General features: G+C 43.7%; 1 protein-coding gene across 3 annotated transcripts; it reads right to left on the bottom strand.

Annotated features, from left to right (window-relative positions):
* Positions 1-257: 257 nt before the first annotated feature.
* On the bottom strand, positions 258-16836 carry LOC136631349 (apolipoprotein A-I-like). 3 transcript variants are annotated; one of them, XM_066605612.1, is made up of 5 exons: positions 16686-16836; positions 14718-14818; positions 3895-3957; positions 2278-2425; positions 258-918 (listed from the first exon to the last, which is right to left on the bottom strand). In XM_066605612.1, the coding sequence occupies exons 2-5, from the start codon at positions 14779-14781 to the stop codon at positions 378-380; spliced, it is 816 nt and encodes a 271-aa protein (XP_066461709.1). In that variant the 5' UTR covers positions 14782-14818; positions 16686-16836; the 3' UTR covers positions 258-377. The 3 variants fall into 3 exon arrangements, with proteins under 3 accessions (XP_066461709.1, XP_066461708.1, XP_066461710.1); XM_066605611.1 differs by having other exon boundaries at positions 14718-14837; positions 16686-16833; XM_066605613.1 differs by lacking the exon at positions 14718-14818 and having other exon boundaries at positions 16686-16830.
* Positions 16837-21726: the final 4890 nt, after the last annotated feature.

Below are 21726 nucleotides of genomic sequence, written 5' to 3'. Positions count from 1 at the left end.
CTAGAATAGTGCATGCTGGGATTTTGGTTTTTCATATGGACACCATCCGTCTGTGTGAAAAAAAGATGTGTGGATAGCCCCAAGGACTACCAACGGTCGGTGTGCTGATCATGTGAAGTCCTTTGGGAACATACATGCACCTGTGAATAAGCCATGCATGATGCATAATTCAGAAGGTGGGCACTGGGATCACTTAAGAAAACTTTAGCTGCAGTCATGAATTAGTTTAATGTGATAAATGTACAATTCAGGCTAAAAACTTTGAAAATGATTTTTATTTAAAATTTCCATCTAATGACATGGTTGATGGCACCATTGCTGCTATTCTCAATGATGACAAACTGCTCTCTAACTGACTCTGCCACAAGACTGTATCTTTATTCTCTGTTACCGAAAACGTGTAGCTGAGATGCAATCTTGTTAAGCATGTCGCTGTCGAACACATACATGTGTTGTAGTTTCTGTGAAGACTTCAGTACATGTTCCATTAAAAGGATGGTAGGGCTCTTCTCTTCAGCTGGCGATTCAGCAGCTTCTTTGATGTTTGCAGCTTCTACCTCTTTGCGGACGCCCTCTAGGAAGGGCTTTATATTGGCATTGAGAGCGTCTATAGTAGACCTTGTTCTATTCTCTATAATAGGGCGTATTCCTTCCCACAATTCATTCTGTAGGGGTTTCAGATGCTCTTCAAATTTTTCAAAATAAGGCTTCATTTCCTCAGCAGCACTTGTTATCTTTTCAAAAGCATGAATCGCAACTGAGGCCAAAACCGGAAGTACATTTTTACTGTAAACTGGGTATTTCTCTTGCATTTCCTTGCTCACCTCCGCCATGATGCCTGACATGTAATCGCTAGCGCTAACAGCCAAGTTAAAATAACTTGCATATATTGATTCCACTCTTTTACTCAATACGGCCCTGTGTGAGAACAGGAGAAAATGTATTAGTGATTGCCGAATTATTGAAACTTTTTGTATAAGGATTTATAATTGGTACATTTTTTAATTTTGCTATAGACTTTGACCAATGGTGAAGCCCAAAGCAGCATCAGGTTCTAGCAGTAGAAAAAAACATTTTTCCATCTGTACATTAAAAAGGATGCCAGCGCATCAGTAAGATTGTCAATGGGCAGTTACCCCTGGGGAAGCCATGTCTGGAGAGAAGATGTATGATCAACTAGGTGATGTATGGACGGGCCAGGTCCAATGGAGCAGGACCACTGTGACTTGTTCTGGTTCACCCAGCAGGGTCCTGGATGTGGGACCATCTCTATGATGCCCATATGTTCTGATAGCTTACATGCCGAGGGATAGTCATTGTAAGATACCCTCTTTAATGTCTTAAAGCTTAGACTATGATCCATTTTAGCACAATTTTGAGGCATGTTGTGCTTATTCTTGCCATGTAGGGTGCACCAAGGATTTTAGGGAGGGGTGATGGGACCATCATCAGAAGAGAACTTTCTGAGCCTTGTGCATAAAATCCTTTCCCGGACACAATAGCACAGCATGCTGTACTATCTGGTCTGCAGCGCAACAAGCCGGGATCCAAGCTATTCCGATGAGGTGGTGGCTTTCTGTAGACCTGGCCATAGCTAAATCTTTCTGCTCCCCTCTATAACAAGATCCTTGATAAATATATGGGGGTGATTAGTTTCATCAATGATGCTAATGGACGCTTGGTTATGCATATTAGTTCACAAAGATGTTGGAGTGTGTATATGTATGGGGAGGTGGGGAATAGCTGTTGGCTGACAGCTATCTAAAGTGTATGGGCAGTCTTAGGGCAGCTTCGCTTCAGATGACCGTATTTGCGCACGTTTCATATATACGCAATGCATATAGAACAGAACCCATTGATGTCAATTGCTTTGTTCTCATGAATGATTTTTGGGCATGCACAAAAAAATAGGACCTGCTCTATCTTTCTGCATATTACAAAACAAAGGCCCCTATAGAAACCTATGGGAGGTGAGCATATGCGCGCAAATACGCAACACGCTGCATAATTGTGGGAAAAACAGAACACGTTTAGACCTCGTTAAGACTTTTAAATCAGGGCGGGAGTGTTTTGCGCACGTGTGTGAACAAAAGTGCAATACATGGACAGAGACACGTGCAAATCAAACTCGTTCATGGCACAAACGCGTTGCGCTGAAGCATGTGCAGCAGCGCATACGGTTGTCTGAAGCCGTTCTTACTAAATATTGGAGGATATTCATGTTTCAGCCCTTTTTAGCCCTTGAATTATATATGAAAATACTTTCAATCATCTTACACTCTTTCAGTCTCTGATGACTCCCAGCTTCCGACCAAATCCGCACCCAACGCGTATATATTAGAGAACAGACTTTTCACACACTCCCTCGTATCAGGTTTCGGAGGTGGTTTTACATCCTGCTCTTCAATGGGTTTACTATATGTTCCTATAAGAATAAAGTTGAATTAGTGCAACAGAAGTGCGACCTATTCACTATCTGAGGTCTCTAAGTCCCCCAACATGTACAGCACTAATGCTCCTCAGTGCCAGCGCAGGAAATGGCAACCGAAACAGCCAATTTCTTATTAAATAGGCTGAGCCAAGACTGACGTTCATTACCTATCCATAGCAATGGATTCTAGCTGTCTGATCACTGGGGGTCCTACCACTGGGATCTCCTGTAACTGGTTGTGGATGGTGGTGCGACACAGGTTCAGGAGGCAAAAACTGACATTGACTTGCAGGAATGCTGCCCTCCAATAGGTGGCGCTACCAAGGTATTGTTCTATCTTCCCATTTACAAATTTTCCAGAGGAGCATGCATGGCCTTATATGTCTCCTCACTCACATTCTAGTTGGTCTCCTTAGGCCGCCTGCAGACGAGCAGATCGGATCCGGCGACGAGGATTCTCGCCGCGCGATCCGACCCGAGCGCCTGCAGGGACGAGCGCGTACTCACCCGCGCCCGGCGGCCCCGGCTCTTTCATGTGCCGGCTGCCGGGAAGCCGGCGTATGCGCTGACCGGAGCCGGCGGCTGGGTGGGTGACGTTTCTGTGCGGGGCTCTGAGAGCCCCGCACAGAAATAGGACATGCCGCGGTTTGTTTGCCGCGCGAGATTTCGCGTGGCCAAACCATGGCCGTCTGCATAGGAGTGCGTATTGTAATGCACTCCTATGCAGGCTTTCAGTGGCGGAAATCCCGCGGGAAATCCCGCGCCGCTCCGAGCATATCAGTGCGTGAACCGGTAATTTTTAATTATTTTTTTGACTATTCAAACTCCCGCTATTGTGTGCAAATAAAAAAAAAGCAGGAAGATAAGTCCGCCCTGTCTTTTCTCATATGCAGAAAAACTACGTGCGAGAAAGATAGTGCAAGTCCTATCTTTTCTGGCAGGTAGTAATATCACGCAAGAATCCCACTAGTCAAAATGAAACTATGGAAATCTCAAGAAGCCCTTAGGACGTCTTCACGCTGGTGAGGAACTCGCACGAGATTTGTGTGTTGCGAGACGCACAATTCTCACACCATGGGGTGATACATATGAGCGATGTTTTCCTGTATGTCACCGCAATGCTATGCAGGAAACAAATCGTGGCATGTTCTATCTCCCTGCATGCTCTCGCATGGAAGTGCCCACTGTTGTCAATGGGGCCAGCGTCAGCATCGCGAGATCTCCCATTGAAAACAATAGTAGAAACTCTGTGATCCTCTGCCTCGGCTAACCGCCACAGTGAAGGATCCCTTCTTCCCCAAATGATACGAGGCTGTTTTGACATGCAAACTCCTCTCATCCTTGGAGGAGTTCCCATGGTGGGGAGCGCTATATGGATGGGGGGCGGGATTCACTGCCCCATATCGCGCTCACCAGTGTAAAGTTAGCCTTAATGTTACATTAGAAGGAACAGCTCACCATACCTGATAGGAACAAGAGGAGCAATGAGGAAACCAGGATTTTCATGATCAGAACTGATCTTAAATCTGCAAGAAAGACACAGTCACATAGTAATATATTAACATGGTAAGATAGCAATATAGTAAGATAGTAATACTGTAACATAATAGTAATAAAGTAAGATAGTAATACAGTAACATAGTATTATAGTAACATAATATAGTAATACAGTAAGATAATATAGTAATATGGTAAGAGTAATATAGTAATACAGTGAGATTATAATATAGTACCATAATAATATAGTAAGATAGTAATACAGTAACATAATAATAAAGTAACATGGTAATACAGTAAGATAGTATTATAGTAACATAGTACTATAGTAAGATAATAATATAGTAAGATAGTAAAATAGTAAGATAATATAGTAATACAGTAATATACAAATAAAGTAACGTATTAGGATAGTAACAGAGTAATATAGTAACATGGTAACATAGTAACACAGTAAGATAATAATATAGTAACATGGGTAGCAATATAGTAATACAGTAAGATAATAAAATAGTAAGATAGTAGTATAGTAGGATATAAATGTAGTAACATGGTAAGATAGTAATATAGCAACAGTAATATAGTAAGATAGTAACATAGTAATATAGTAACAAAGTAATAAAGTAAGCTAGTTATATAGTAACATAGTAACTAGTTTAAGACTGAAAAAAAGCCATCCAGCCATCCAGTTCAGCCTATCATGCCATTAGAAGGCAAAAAAATAAAACCTGAGGTAGAAGCTAATTCTCATTTTTGGAGAAGAATTTCTTCCAAACGTCATACCTGTCAATCAGAATCTCTGGATGTTCTCCAATGATCTAGTGAATATATCTTGTAATGTTATAATACAATATGTAATATGTATACGCTGGGACGGGCTCCGTAGTGGCGAGTGTATTAGCGCATGTGCTCGTGTGTTTTTGCCCTTTAAGGTGCTTTTAGACGGAATGATTATTGTTTAAAAAATTATTTAAACGAGTGAAAGCAAACGATAATAGTTCGGTCTAAATGCGAGGCAACGACTGAACGATAATCGATCACTTTTTGTTCGTTGTTCATTTTATGCAGGTACAAAAATCATCGTTGGCTCATTCAGTTTAAGGCCTCGGTCAGACAGGCGTTTTTTTGTGAGATTTGCGCATGCGATCTGCGCATAAATAGAACCATTGCTTCGCAATGGGATCGGTCACATGGCCGCTTTTTATGCAGATGTCCGATAAATTATAGGACACGAGGAATCGCAGATCGCGCCTATCTGCGATCTACGATTCCTTGTGTTCTATATATGCGCTCAATGGGGCCGGCGGCAGCAGCGCCGACCCCATTGAGAACATATACTACAAAGATCATTCTCCTCTGCCACAGCTGTAACAGCTGTGGCAGAGAAGAACAATGTTCGCCCATTGAATTCAATGGAGCCGGCAATACAGCTGGCTCTATTGAAAGCAATGGGCTGCCTGCGAGCGCGGGATGAATTTTCGGAAAGGGCTTAAAAATTTAAGGCCTACCCTGAAAATCATCCAAAAATTTGTAAAAAAATATACTCACCTTGTCCCTGCAGACGGAGTTCAGCCGCGTCCGTCCGGCAGTTCTCCTGAACTGCTCTGTGTAGTATTCAGCAGCCGGGGATTTAAAATCCCCGCCTGCTGAATGGGCTGCCTCTGATTGGTCACAGCCCTCACCAATCAGAGGCAGCTCTCACTCACCCATTCATGAATTCATGAATGGGTGAGTGAGTGCTGCCTCTGATTGGCTCAGCGCAAGGACCAATTAGGGCCAGCTCTCAGCTGTCATTCAATTTCAGGAGAACTGCCGGCCGGCCACGGCTGAACTCCGGCTGCAGGGACAAGGTGAGTATATATTTTTTTTTATTTTGGGGGAAAATTCATCCCGCACTCGCCAGCAGCCAATTGCTTTCAATGGAGCCGGCTGTATTGCCGGCTCCATTGAATTCAAAGGGCGAACATCGTTCTTCTCTGCCACAGCTGTTACAGCTGTGGCAGAGGAGAATGATCTTTGTAGTATATGTTCTCAATGGGGTCGGCGCTGCTGCCACCGGCCCCATTGAGCGCATATATAGAACACAAGGAATTGCAGATCGCAGATAGGCACGATCTGCAATTCCTCGTGTCTGGCCCGTTTCGCCGAAAACGCTGCTAGCTGCAGATTTTTCGGCGAACCGTTGGCCCTGGTCACGCAATTTGCGGATGCGCATCCGTCATGCAATCCGCAAATCGCGTGAAAAAACGCCTGTCTGACCGAGGCCTAAACAGCAATCATCCAGTCATTCTGGTTCCGTTATACAGCGAATGGGAAAGACTAAAAGTTTCTGGGCGATTCTCATTTGAATGAGTCAATGATGCCTCTGCCTGTCTAAACAGAGTGCATGAGAGAGAACAAGAATCGGCTCATCTTAAAGGACCCTTAGGACTTAAAGAGACGGGCAAATTCCCTAATACGTTCTCTGCCATGGAGTGTATTAGCACATCAACTGGGGTTTTTTTGACTATTCAAACTCCATGCTATTGCGTTAGTTTAAAAATAATAAAACAGCGGGAAGATATGTCCTGCCCCATCTTTTAATGCACAAGAATTCTGACAGTGAATACAAAACCATTGAAATCAATAGTTTCGTTTTGTCCCGTTCTGCGCCCCGTCTTTTTCCCAGCCCATGTGTTTAAGCCCTCCCACAGTTGCTCCATTTGTTTAGTCTACCTAATTTCTGCATACAACATTATATTTAATACAATTAGGGACACTTTTCAGCATAGAGCCAAACTTAATTTTCATTTCCTACCAAGCTTGAAACATACATGGATTACACAGCACTGCAAGTATCTTACCTCTCAGAGAAGAATCAATTCCATTGCATTGGCTTTTCCAGCGGCTCTTTATACCCACTGACCTGGACGCCCACTGTTAGACTAGGCACATACCCAACTAGAGAGCCGGAGCATAGTTACACTGATTAGAAATGTAAATAAATGGTGGTTACATGACTTGGGTTAATATAAGGTCAGATGGCTGGTCCCATGTAATAGATAAAGAATTAAGCTGCATACATCTATATGAAGGTCCAAAGGGAACAAACACTTACCGTATATACCGGCGTATAAGACGACTTTTGAACCCCGAAAAATCTGCTCTGCAGTCGGGGGTCGTCTTATGCGCCGGTAAAACAAAAAAAAAAAAGTGTAAAAAAAAAAAATTTTATTACTCACCTCCCAAGGCGTTCTGTCGCGCTCCGGCAGGCTGTCGCTCGCTCCGGCAGGCTGTCGCTCGCTCCTCGTCCCCGCCGCAGCATAGCTTTCTGAATGCGGGGCTTGAAATCCCCGCTTCCAGAAAGCTAATACACACGCCGGCAGCCATGACAGCATTGAATGGCTGTGATTGGCTAAAGCACACGTGGCTTCAGCCAATCACACTATTCAATGACATCATTGAATGGCTGTGATTGGCTGAAGGCGCACGTGTTAGCAATCACACCCATTCAATGATGTCATTGAATAGTGTGATTGGCTGAAGCCACGTGTGCTTTAGCCAATCACAGCCATTCAATGATGTCATGGCTGCCGGCGTGTGTATTAGCTTTCTGGAAGCGGGGATTTCAAGCCCCGCATTCAGAAAGCTATGCTGCGCCGGGGACGAGGAGCGAGCGACAGCCTGCCGGAGCGAGCGACATCCTGCCGGAGCGCGACAGAACGCCGTGGGAGGTGAGTAATAAAATTTTTTTTTTTTTCTCCACTGAATACCGGCGTATAAGGTGACAGTTGGGGGGTCGTCTTATACGCCCCGTCGCCTTACACGCCGGTATATACGGTACCTTTACAGAGAGGCTGAAAATCTATAATGATTGACATATTCTGAATGTCCACATTATTAGAGACCCTAGCTTTTCACCATTGGAGCTTCCATGTAAGGAAATTAGACCCCGTGGTGCAGCATAAAATAAAGTGACAAGTTTTCTTTTGATCAGTTTGAATGCAAATCCATATTAGTTGGGAAAATCCAGTGATCTGCTTGACTGCCAATGAAGCCTGGCCATCAGTGTTAGACTAGTCGGTGCCAAGATTTCACTGCCGACTTTTATGGAGTTTTCTCATGCAACTATATGGAGAGTATATCAAAAATAGTGTGATCGAAGGAAAGCATCCAGCAATAAGGATCCTGTGGACAGACAACTTGTTGAGGAAAGGAGTCAGATAGGGGTGTCAAGAATCATTCTGACCAACAGGAGCTGCACAGTCATGGAAATTGAAGATTCTAGCTGAATGCAATGCTGGTGCTCCAAACAACATGTCTGAATACACAACTCGTGGTTCCTTAGCATGGATGAGCTATTACAGTAGACAACCAGTTCCAGGGCCATTGTTGTTTAAGAGAAACCAAAAGACAAGACTCCATTAGGCAAAAGAGTGCAAAAATTGTAACATTGAGCAGTGGGAAAAACTTAACCTGCTCCGATGAATCCAGATTTCTGCTTCCCCATGCTGATGGGAGAGTCAGAATTTAACGCAAGCAGCATAAATTAATGAACCATTCCTGTCAGCTGGTCAGAACATGTCAGTACTGCTATCTAAGGTGCAGCAACTACAAGAAGCTTCCTGTCCGCAAGGGCCAGTATTCCTGCAGAATGATTACAACACCTAGGGGAATCGGTGCCACTGCCAATAGCTACAGTTCTGTAGACTAAAGGAGGTCCAAAGCACCACTAGATGGTTTTTCATTGCATGCTTAAATAACACCGTGGACAAAAATGGATGACACAGGGATGCTCTGTTTGGTGGTTTTTGAATCACTGTGTCATGCACTATCCACATAGATGCTGCACTAGGCATAACACAGTATTTATATTTATTCTGTAGTGTTTCTTTAATGAAATAGATACGTTGGGCCTCGTGTTTCAAAACTTTCTGGAAAAAAATGTGTCTTTATTGCCTACATCAACCAATCAGATCACCTCTTTCATTTCTTATATTGCTGTTTTAAAATAAAAGCTGAGTTCTGATCGGTTGCTATGGACAACAAAGACACTTTTTCTTTTAGATAGTTTTGATAAATGAGACCCAAGGATCTTATGTATATATACAATAAAATACTTTGGTAATTCTGGAATTCTGCCATCTGAATGGATTACTCCCAAAAGTAACGCTGCTCGTTGAAGACATTAAAAAACTGAAATACTGAATGTTATTATGTAGAATCAAATGACATTGTAATAAACAAAGCTAAACTTCGAAAGTCATTCCCTCAAGTCATAAACAGTGATAAAAGTTGTGTTGGAGTAACATGAGTACCCCATGAGATCTATAATGAAACTTCACCCTTTATGTAAGATACTAAACGTCAGTCCACCATCGGGGCTGACGGTCTTGCTTTTGTTTGTTGATTTAATTTGCGTTAGAGGTTTGTCCCAAGGAGACGCGTCAAACCAGGATTAATATTTATGATTACGATGAACCATTACTAACATCTATGATTAGAACAGAACTGGGTATAATACTCAAATCAAGAACTGTACGCTATACAAATCTATCTTTAACCAGAATACTGTATTATATCACCTTACAGTTTCTGGCTTACCTAACCAAGAATAGTATCAGAATCAAGAATAGAATTGGGCTAGGGGTGCTATTGGTATCAAGAACAGAATTCTATCCAATCATCAAAGCTATCTTTTGCTCCCATGCTCTCCCAATCATGATGCACTGAGTGCAACACCTCAGCAGAAATGGTTTCACAGGCGTCGAGGATCCACTGTTTCTTTGGATTCCCACTGCATAGAGCCCAGACTTGACATTACCCCACAGGTAGAAATCCAAGGGGATGAGATTCGGCGAACGCGAAAGCTTACACTCACACTTACAAGCTGCAGGTTGACAGATCTGCGAACACTGTGATAATCATCTCCACAATCTCTGTCTCTTCTGCTGTTACAGTGTGTGGGTTTGTGTCTGTGTGTGTATGTTCATACATCACACATACATTGTATTGCGTTTACCAATTATTTGCCCAGAATGTCTTTAAATCCCTGATTGTTCTGGAAAAGCAGAGGGGTGGGCATTCAGATACTGCTTCCCTGCTGATTGAACTAGAGACAGTGCAATGCAGCATGGGAAATAATGGCAAGAAAGTCAGGACAGGGAACTACTGGTAGAAAGTTAGGCTTGGTAAACACCCCTCCCTGAAAATAGACTGCAAACAGCAGAACAAAAAGATGTGGAAGACCACTTGAAAATCAGAATTCACAGACAAAATAAATAATGATGCAAACATCAGCAAATGAGCGGGCAAGGAAAACCTTTAATGGTACGTCCACTGAGGACATATTTTTTGTAGCAAAATATCAGTAAGAAATCTGTGGCAAAATCCACAAGTGTCACTCCGGATTTTGTGGCAGATTCTCCCTGGATTTCACCATGCTCACTTGAAAACATTGGCGGTAGTGGCGCTAGTCCTCTTTAAATGCAAATGCAATTTGCAGAAGAAATGCCACATGACACTGTGAATAGGTGTTCTGGTTTGCGTTTGCTGCTACCCGCAAAGTTGGGCAGAAAAAGGTGTTGGTTTGCCAAGTTCATGACGCCTGTCCATACATAGGCCAAGACCTACTCCAGACAACATAATAATAAAAAGGGTGTTAGAGAGATCATCAGAGAGATTTCTTAGCGCGTTTTATTGCCCGGTCCTTATTAAATGAGAAGCTGTGTACACAAATTACTGACACATGACACAGTCTGTATTATCTGACAATGGAAGCTCTTCTGAGTTTATTACAAAGACAACGTATATATATATATATATATATATATATATATATATATGTTCACTTATGTACAATCAGAAATGCATGCCTCCTTTTAATCATAAGAACTCACGATTGGCTCTAGGTGCTAATGGTTTAACTATATGTTAACACCTCTATGCGTGTCACTCCAAACACGTAATTCCCGGGAATAGAAACTAGATTCTGTACTCACTGTTCTAGCAGTTTCTATACGTATGGAGGGTATACAGGATTAAGTACAGGAACACACCTTCGTACCCCTTCCTTTTCTCTCCTCCTTTGCTCCCATTCTCTCTCACTCTCTTTCCTCCATACATCCCACCTTGTTGGTACTTACACTTCTGCCTTCCCACTGCACTGTCTCTTCCCTTCAGGCCCTGCTTTTCTTTCCTTCCTTCCTTGCTTTTTCATTCCAACTCTGTAGACTCGCCTCTCTAGACTGTCTAAACTCCACCAATTCTCCCCTTTAACTGCTTCCTCTCACCCAACCCATGCGCAGATCTGAGCCTCCAATCACAGGCTATCTTACTCCGGCTGTTACCAGAGTAAGGAACTCCCCTAATGACTGTTTCTAGGTGGACAGAGAACCCAAAGGGGATGGGTAACTTGCCTAAAAACAGAGTATAGTGGTAAACAGAAGGCAAATAAAAGTCCAAAAAAACCTGAATTCAACATCTATAATGAATGAACACATTTAAACCAGAAGTGACCATGAAAAGTGCTGTAGTGTCCAAAATCCAGGAGACTACATAGCATCTTTTTTTGAATTTGCAGCCCCCAGCATTCAGGTAAGAGTGCTGCCTGAGATGAGATGCCACTCTTTTTTACATTTGCCTTTGGTCGGAGGTTCTGTAGCAGATCCAGCACAAAATACAAGAAGATAAAGGGCTGCAGGCAGTGCTTTTTCTTCCATCTAAAAGCCCCCAGCTAGACAGAAAGCGAAAGGGCTCCATTATAGTCAATGGGGTCTATTTGGGTTGTTCGGTTCCTTCTTAAAGGGGTGGTCTCGCGAAACCAAGTGGGGTTATACACTTCCGTATGGCCATATTAATGCACTTTGTAATGTACATTGTGCATTAAATATGAGCCATACAGAAGTTATTCCACTTACCTGCTCCGTTGCTAGCGTCCTCGTCTCCATGGTTCCGTCTAAATTCGCTGGCAGCTTGCTTTTTTAGACGCGCTTGCGCAGTCCGGTCTTCTCCATTCAGCACGAGCCGCTTCAGTGTGCTCCCCGCTACAGCTCTTCTGCGCATGCGCAGACGAGCTGTCACTGCTCGGGAGCGCGCTGAAGCGGCCATTCTGCACCATCCTCTGTTAGAGGAAGGTGCAGAAACTGGAGCTGCCCAGCGGAGAAGCCCAGCCCAGCCCAGCCCAGCAGCCCCGAGAAGCCTCCCAGGTAAGTGATGGGTCGGGGGGGGGGCTGCCGCTGCGCCGGGGGGGCTGTCGCTGCGCCGGGGGGGCTGTCGCTGCGCCGGGGGGGCTGTCGCTGCGCCGGGGGGGCTGTCGCTGCGCCGGGGGGGCTGTCGCTGCGCCGGGGGGGGCTGCCGCTGTGATGGGGGGGCTGTCGCTAGGCCGGGGGGGGGCTGCCGCTGCGCCGGGGGGCTGTCGCTAGGCCGGGGGGGCTGCCGCTGTGATGGGGGGGCTGTCGCTAGGCCGGGGGGGGCTGCCGCTGCGCCGGGCTGCGCCGGGGGGGCTGTCGCTAGGCCGGGGGGGGCTGCCGCTAGGCCGGGGGAACTAGCGCTGGGCTCCGGAACCTAGCGCTGGGCTCCGGGGCCTTCACCTGGGCTGAGGGTCTAGCGCTGGGGAGCCGGGGGCTAGCGCCGGTTACCTGCTGTCTGGTCGGCGGCTGCGGGGCGTCTGGTCGGCGGCTGCGATGCGTCCGGTTGCCATGGAGACACAGCTGGCGGCGTCTCGGGAGCGCGCACGTCGGGCTGCAGCGAGCGACGGGGAAATAGCCGGCGGCCATCTTGAGGAAACTTTTATAAGTTGCTGAAACGCTGGAACGGTAAGTACGAACCAGCTAGAAATGTCATTTACAGGGGGGCTTTGTAATGTATGTTTAATGGGGGGGACTGGGCAAAAAAAAAATGTAACTGCTTCCTCGAGACATCTCCTTTAAGACAGAACTGTTCGGCCATGGGGATTCCCCTTTCCTGCTCCTGCCCTTAGATCAGGGGATGTGATAGCTGCCATGATAGCTTCAAGCTGCCATGATAAGGTTAGTAGTAAGACATCCAACCCTGCTGAATGTGTTAAGACTGTCATGTTGTGGTTGCAGTAAATTGTTGTTCACAATGTCACCACATTCACTTTCATTGCTTGCAATAAAGCCAGGGTGAATTTTTGAATGCTACCATTCAAGGTACTGTATAACATATTGGAAAACATTAAAAATGTGGGGCAAAAATGCTAAGTTGGAAATAAAAAAATGCAATTGTGCCTTTTTTGAGTTTTTTGTGGCATTATGTTATCTTTATTCTGTGGGTCATTATGATTACAGAGATATCGCATTTATATTGTTTTTTCTTTCTAATACTTAAACAAATGTTTTCCTTTTGACTTCCCTAATTATTTTCAGATAATGCAGATGTGTAAGGGCTGTTTTTTTTGTGGGTGACCTGTAGTTCTTATTAGTACCATTTTATGGTATATTGGTGCAACATTTTGATCACTTTTTTATTTTAGTTTTTTTCTTGAAGACAGGATGAGCAAAAAAGTGCACTTCTAGCATTAATAATGGTTCACCATGGGATATTAATAATGTGACATTATTTTATGGGTGCAGACAAACCAATTTTTACATTTTTTTTATTTTTTTGTTCCAAAAACTGGGAAAAAGTTTTTTTCTTATTTATTTTTTCTGATAATTAACATTTCTTTATTTTGCTTAATTTTACCTCTTTTAGTTTCCATAGGAGACTTTAATTTTTAATGTCATTCTATTAAGATATGCTGTAGGCAGGTCTTAATAGGAAAACTTTCATGACAACTCTAGGGGCCTTCAGAAACCCCCTGGCAGTCATGGTGGCAATCTCATTGTTGGGAATGGACAAAACATTTGGAACATTTGAATTCTAATCAAGACATTTAAATTAATCGACATTGGCATCTAAAAGCTTAATAGCCACAATTGGTATTATCTCGATCATGGTTGTTGCAGGTGGGTGTAAGCTGTCATAGATATACAAATCGGACCAGGCTCCCAAGCTTGCTCCATAGAATGACACCTGACATGCACTGGACATGTACAGCACACGTCAAGAAGGGGCTAAGGAGTTGCGGTCGGTGATCTCTATATTGCCGGGACAGAGAGTGGAATTCTTAGAACATACAGACAGTGAAACTTCAGGCACATTTTCCTTGTTCTATACTTTGGTAAGACAAAAATTCGGGTTTTGTTCTGACGTTATCTAAAGTTTTTCTGAATGATGATTTATCCGTCACTTTGTGAATGAATATACACCATGTGCGGCAACCAGGTGCAGACCTTTGTGGGGAGACAATGGGGAAATCAGATGGTTGTCAACAGTGGCTCTACCATCCCAGTCCGTAGTGCCTAGGCGTGGCCCAGCTTGGCTGCACGCAGTGGCAAATAGAAACAACAGTAACAATAGCAGGTAAATTGAATTGATTTCATAACACCAGTACCTTGGAGGGGAAAATTATCAGGTCGGGTCGAAAATAAAGAATCCACATCAGCTTTGATAACGTAAACCAAAGGTACACAGTTTACTCCACACTTGCAAAGATTTCAACAAACAGTTCCAACTTGGTAGTTTTCAATTAGTAGTAATTCCAACAATTTAGCCGTTAACGTGTTTTTTGGCGCCTTCTTCTTCTGGACCCACTGACTGTGCCGAGAAGGGAAATTCAATTATTATATAATGCTTTTTATGGCAGCCTGTAGTCTGCAATTAGAGACAGATGTGACACTATCATAATGCAAGATGTATTATTTCTAAGCTAATGACGAAACAGCAGGAAATTTACACCCCATACCTCTGGGCTGTTTGTAGCTGTAGAAATTAAAAGGGTTGTGCGGAAATAGTTTCACTCTTGTCATCTTTGATGTTTCTGTAGTTTCTGCTCGTCTAGATGATCTGCAATAGCAGGGAAAGTCTGTATGCAAGAGAAGCAGTGTCCATCAGCTATTATGCTGTATCTAAATATATAGGACCTAGAAATTTCAGGATTGATATATTTCAAAAAAATTCCACACTTAGGCTAGTTCTATATGGGCGATGGCGATTTTACCATAAGAAAAATGCCTTTTTTGTTTTGCGATTTGTGAGCATCTGCCCTGCTTTTTCTTACAAAAACATTGCTGCTGCTTGCAATTTTATGATGCAATTTAGCGCGGACGTCAATAGGACTTTCTGATGTTAAAATCGCATCACAAGTTTGTGCGTTGCAATGCGCTAAAAAGAAGGCTCCATAGGGAAACATGGGAGATAAAAAAATTGCACATTGCAGAAAGGGCTCACACCCACTGGCGTTTTTTTTTTTTGCGCTGCAAAAGCAAGTGAAATCACTTGCATCGCAGCGCAAGAAAAACGCTGTGATATCGCCAGTGTTTTCAATGGGGCCAGTGGCAGCAGCGCTAGCCCCATTGAAGACATAGGGAGAATACCGCGGACTTCTGCCACAACTGTCACAGCCGTGACAGCTGTAGCAGGAGTTTCCTTCATCCCCGCAGGGACCGCGGGGATGAAGGAATCCTCTGCCACAGCTGTCATAGCTGTGACAGCTGTGGCAGAAGTCCAGCATGCTATCCCATTGCTTTCAATGGGGTTGGCGCTGCTGTCGGCAACCCCCACAGCATGATTTTCAGGGAAGGGCTTGAAATATAAGCCCTTCCCTGAAAATCATCATTAGCTGGTTAGAAAAGCAAAAAAAAATGTTACTCACCTCTCCGCTGCTCTGATGCGTCCTCCAGCTGGCTCCCCTGAACTGCTGTCAAACACTTTCAGCAGGCAGAGATTTAAAAATCCCCGCCTCCTGAAAGGGCTGTGCTGATTGGCTGATTCATGAAAGTGCTGGACAGCAGTGCAGGGGAGCCAGCCGGAGAATGCCTCTAAGCGGCGGAGAGGTAAGTACATTATTTTTTTTGTTTTTTTTAACCAGCTTATGATGATTTTAAGGGAAGGGCTTATATTTCATGCTGTGGGGGTTGCAACAAACCACTGCTTTCAATGGGGCCGGCTGTGGCAGAGGATTCCTTCCTCTCCACGGTCCCCGCGGGGATGAAGGAAACTCATGCCACAGCTGTGGCAGAAGTCCACGGTATTCTTTCTATGTTTTCAATGGGGCTAGTGCTGCTGCCGCTGGCCCCATTGAAGACACTGGCTATATCACAGCGTTTTTCTTGCCCTGCGAGGCGAGTGTTTTCACTTGCTCTCACAGCACAAGAGAAAAAAATAACGCCAGTGGGTGTGAGCCTAAAGATAGAGCATGCCGCAAATTTTTACTCTCGTAACATTGCATCAGTATTAACATCACTAATGGGAAGAAAACGATTGAGAATCTTTGGCTTCATAAATCTGCTTTTTTACTCAATGGGATAGCATTGTGACAGCTGTGGCAGGGAAGTTCTTCATCCTCACAGGGTGTCTCTTTGCCACTGAACACTGTGACAATGCTGTCACAGTGTTCAGTGATATATAGATACCCGCAGCACTACAACAAACCCTTATCCAAGGGGAGGCTCTTCCTGCACAGCCGTTAATTAGGAGACGGATCCAGATCATCCAAAGTCTCAGAATATATCCAAAAGAAAGCAGCAGGAGCATCCAGGTGCAGTAAAACAGGTATTATTCCTTTATTCCATCCTCAGTAATAATGCAACGTTTCGGCCGTTACAAACAGCCTTTGTCAAGCATGTTATACAAAATCTCCACCCCCCCCCTTAAATAGTTTAAAACAAGGAGAGTGCAAACATCACATTGGATAGTAAATTGTTCCTCCTACCGCTTAATTAGCTGTCAGCTGCACCACGAACGTTCTTGTGTCCAATCAGGGACACTCAGGAATTCAGAGTCCTCCTCTCTGTCTGGGCACACCACCTTCAGAGCTTCCATCACCATTATCAGCGTCTCCATGGAAGCAGCATGTCCGTGGGGCTTCCTGATGACGTCATCACATTCCCTACGTCTCACCACGTGTTCCACATCCAATCACAGCCCTATGTATCCAGGTCATTTTATCAGCTCAGACTCTAGGATCATGTTACAGCGTCCATAGCAGCAGTTAGTGTTAGGCAGCATAGTATTAACCCCTTCTTACTGCCGCAATGCTGTGTTATTCTCTCCATTATTGCAACCTCTGCATTAGGTCCTGTATGTTATAATGGGCACTCAATGTATTTATGTGTATATATTGTGAATCACAAGTTTCTTTTGAAGCTATTTTGATATTAACACTGCACAACATATTAAGGGCAGCAGCAACCTTAGCGTTAAGCGTCATAACAATAACTCCTTCTCATTGCCACAACGCTATGTCAATCTCTTCATTATCCTAACCTCTGCATTAGGTCCTGCAAATTATGACGTACACTCAGTATGTTTATGTGTGCATAATACAAATCACAGATTTATTTTAAAGCTACTCTGATGCAAACAATGCACACTATAGCATGGGTCATAATTCAACATCCCAGCATCATTAATAACGTGTTACACAAATCTAACCCCTTTATTCAGCGAATCCCAAAGTATGTTGCACCCAATCTATTTATCAATAATTCCCATAACGCATTACCATAACCCTAGTTATATCCCTCACTAGATCACTTATTGCAATATTAACTACGCAATTCACAATGAATCTCTTTGCATTGATTTATTAGATACAAAAGTTGAGAAAATAGCACAAGAATGTCCCGAGACACAGTAATATCTTTTCATTACTATTGTATGTCGCCCCTTCTGCCATCAAAAAACGCATCAGAGCTTCGGTGATGCAGCCCAACCTGAGAAGGAGGAACTCTGGTCCTGAAAAATATGCAAAGAGGAATATATTAATATCCACCCATGTTATACAAACTCTCCATTGATTAAAAACAAATACATTTCAGAATCACATTCTAGATGTGCGGCAAGTAACAATATTCATTATTGAGCCCCTTCGGTGCCATAGTGTCAAGCGTGTGGATCCATCGCAATTCTTTGCGTTTCAAGAGATTTTCTCTATCCCCCCCTCTAGTTAGTATAGGGACATGGTCTATAACCCTAAATCGTAGTTGATCCACGGTATGACCATGCTCTAGAAAATGTTTGGGGATAGGCAGTTCTTTCTTTTCGGTGCGAATTGTACTTTTGTGTTGGAAAATCCTCTGCTTCACCTCTTGCGTGGTCTCCCCCACGTAACCCAGCCCACACGGGCAGGTTATTAGGTACACTACAAATCTAGAGTTACAAGTGAATCTCCCCTTAATTCTAAACTCTTTTCCTGTGTACGGGTGCCTAAACGTGTTACCTTTTACTAAATTGCCACAACAGGCACATCCCAAGCAGGGAAAATTGCCAGGCCTACAAGGCTGCAACACTCTCTGCTCGGGACTCCTCTTCCCCTCCACTGTTGTGTGTACCAACATGTCTTTAAGGTTCCTTCCCCTCCTGTATGCCATTACTGGAGGGGAACGAAACTCACAAATCTCATCACAGCCTCTTTGCAATATATACCAATGCCTCTTCAGTGTATCCGCTATTCTACAACTCATGTTATTATAAGTCATTACACAGGGAATCCTGTTAGTTGTCCTCCCTCTCTTCTGTGTGCCTATCACTTCACCCTCTTCCACCTTTTCTTTTGCTCTTTCTAACACCACTTCTGGGTAACCTCTCTGGCGAAACTTATCGCACATCTGCTGTAACCTTTCTTCCACCACCTCTTCATTAGCAATTCTTTTCACTCTCAAGAGTTGGCTACCCGGCAAAGATACGATCATAGGTTTAGGGTGAAAACTCTCATATCTCAGCAGGTTGTTCCGATCGGTGGGCTTCCTATAGATGTCTGTGCTCAAGGTATTCGCTGTTTTACTAATCAATACATCCAAAAATTGGATCTGTGTCTGCGAACACGTTAAGGTGAAACGCAATTCAGGGAGGACACTGTTCAGGGCCTCCTGAAAACAGTTTAGCTCCTCAACAGTGCCCTCCCAAAGCACAAAAATATCATCGATGAAGCGCAACCATGATTTTACATGTCGCCAAAACCCGGAGGTGTACACATGGTCCTCCTCGAACGCCCTCATGAATATGTTCGCGTATGTCGGAGCCATGTGCGCCCCCATGGCAGTACCCTGTCGCTGCCGGTAGCACACCCTCCCAAACAAAAAATAATTGTTGGTGAGGATGTACTCCAGCAGCGACAGGGCAAACCTAACACACCGCGTGGAGATACCAGAACCGTTCAGATAACGCTCAACTGCCTCCAAGCCTCTGGAGTGCTTGATAGAAGTATATAAAGCTATGACATCAAATGTCGCTAGTATGGTGTTTTGCGTTATCTGAACTTCTCTCAATCTCTCCAAAAAATGGCTTGTATCTCTGATATACGATGTAGAATTCACAGCAAATTCACGTAACACCCTATCCAGGAATTTCGAGGCATTTGAAAACAGCGAATCACACCCAGAAACAATTGGGCGGCCCGGGGGGTGGATCAGATCTTTGTGAATTTTTGGCAACGTGTATAGGATAGGGATTCGGGGAGATTCAATGTCAAGAAACTTCACCAACGCTTGATCCACAATACCTTCCAAAAGGGCGTCATTATACATAATCCTTAACTCCCTCTGAAAACGCATTGTAGGATTTGTCTCCAACCTTTCATAAACATCTGTTTGGGCCAATTGATTTCTAATCTCTTCTACATACTGCTCCGTATTCATCACAACAACTGCCCCGCCTTCGTCAGCAGCCCTTATTGTTATGTTGGCATCACCAGCAAGAGACTTAATTGCTAATCTTTCATCTTTAGAAACATGCTTGACAAAGGCTGTTTGTAACGGCCGAAACGTTGCATTATTACTGAGGATGGAATAAAGGAATAATACCTATTTTACTGCACCTGGATGCTCCTGCTGCTTTCTTTTGGATATATACAGTGTTCAGTGATGAGGGGACTCCCCGTGGAGATTTCACAGCTGTGGCAGAGGATCGCAATCTTCTCTGTATGTTGTCAATGGGGACGCCTTATTGATCACAAGGTGAAACCCCTGGATGTGTCATATCCAAGGAATCCCCTGCTGCAGCTGTCACAGCTGCAGCAGGGGATAGCAATGGCACCGCATTTTATGTGCGAATTTTGAGCGCACCCAAGTGTGATTTTGAAATTTTTTTTTTTTAGAATGTGACGCCCGCTTTGGTCATGCAAATTTTTGATGCATGTGTTTTGGGTTCGTTTCACACAAAAAAATGCACAAAAAAGCGTCTGTCTGACTGAGCCCTTAGACCTCTCCTCCTAGCTTGGGCAGGGCTGCAGTCATAAGCTTTGTACTGGGTTTTAGGCGCTTCATTTCTTTGGCGCTGTAAATGTCATATAAACAAAACATGTTATATTAAGACCATAAAACATTGCTGTGCTCCATAGCGAATGTCCCAGGAACATAACCTGTTGTGTAATGTGTATTGATTAATGCATAGGCAGCAAACCTCAGATTCTGCTTACAAATCAAATAGTAGGATGTTGACAGATCAAAGAAAGGGTCAATAATATTTATTTCACGTTTTATGCATGTGAAGGTCAAAATGAAGAAGAAAAAAAACGTTTCTAAGTGGAACAAATGCCACGTTGCTTTACACTAAGAAATCCCTCAGGGCACAAACCTTGTTTAATTTATTAAAGTTTTATTCAAGGGTATTTGTAATCCATGGGATTTAATTAGTTGATTAAATAAAGTTAGTCCTGCAGATGCAGGAGTAGTTGTCCACAGGTACTCCTGGTAGATTTCCTCAGGACAGGTATTCTAGAAAGTCTTCTTCTGGGAGTGGGTGCCATAGGAACTGGTGAAAGGGGTACAGATGCTGGAATTTGCTGTAGTATTGGTGGTGGTGGTACAGATGCTGGTCGTTGATACAGCAGTCTAGAAAAGGGATTTTGGTACCACAATATCTGATTATTTAAATCAGTCCAAATACTGGTGGAAGCAGCATCCAGGGGAGTGACTCTGTAGTAGTATTCAACTCACATCACTGAGTGCAAAAGTTCTTCTTCAGACTTGACAAAGACCACCGCTCATGGGGTCGAAACGTTGTCTGATTTTATGGGCACAATAAGGAAGAACTTTTGCACTCAATGTTATGAGTTCAATACTACTACAGAGTCACTCCCCTGGACGCTGCTTCCACCAGTATTTGGACTATCTATTGTAACGTTGGTTCAGGATCCAGAACCAAGCTGTAAGCGTTGCATCCCTATACCTTTGGAAGAAGCCTCCCTCCTAGTGGAGGATTATATGTGTGCTGTGGTCTACTGCATTTCGTTTTACATTTTGATTATTTAAGTCAAATGGTGAGGAACATTCAGTGTCCTGACGCTCATCCGTCTCAGTTTCAGATTCTGTCTCAATTTCTTCAGTTCCTGAATCAGTAGATCCTGGTGATGATAACGGGGCCAAACAAATTTTTAAACGGTCACAATGCATCACTTGAACATGTCCACTGGGCTGTGTTAAATGGTACAGATGATTATCAACAATATCTTGAGCTTCTTTGAGGCGATGCTGACAGTCTTGAACCCATTCAGTTTTAAGCAAAGGGTTTGTATTGTCAGAAACTTGAACACCCAACTTCAGGTAGTCTTCCTTGCTGCCCAAACATAAAGTAGTATGGGGTGTAGCCAGTAGAGCAATGTGAAGTCTTGCTATAAGTGTAGATTAGTTCAGGTAATAACGCTGGCCAATGAACTCGTTGTCTTTGAGGAATAGTTCTCAATAGTTCTAGGATTGTCTGATTAGCTTTTTCAGTTCATTCCCTTGGGGATGATATGCTGTAGTTTTCAACTT

The sequence above is a fragment of the Eleutherodactylus coqui genome, chromosome 6, assembly GCF_035609145.1.
Source record: "Eleutherodactylus coqui strain aEleCoq1 chromosome 6, aEleCoq1.hap1, whole genome shotgun sequence".
In the NCBI taxonomy this organism is placed as follows: Eukaryota; Metazoa; Chordata; class Amphibia; order Anura; family Eleutherodactylidae; genus Eleutherodactylus; species Eleutherodactylus coqui.
This window is presented reverse-complemented; position numbering and strand designations above follow the sequence as displayed.

Coding starts and splice junctions, on each gene's coding strand:
- LOC136631349 (XM_066605612.1), bottom strand. CDS start 14,781: ATGACAAGAGTGAAACTATTTCCGCACAACCCTTTTAATTTCTACAGC. Junction 3,958..14,717: donor CAGCTACAAACAGCCCAGAG/GTATGGGGTGTA, acceptor TCTTTCTTGCAG/ATTTAAGATCAGTTCTGATC. Junction 919..2,277: donor TCATCAGAGACTGAAAGAGT/GTAAGATGATTG, acceptor GTTCTCACACAG/GGCCGTATTGAGTAAAAGAG.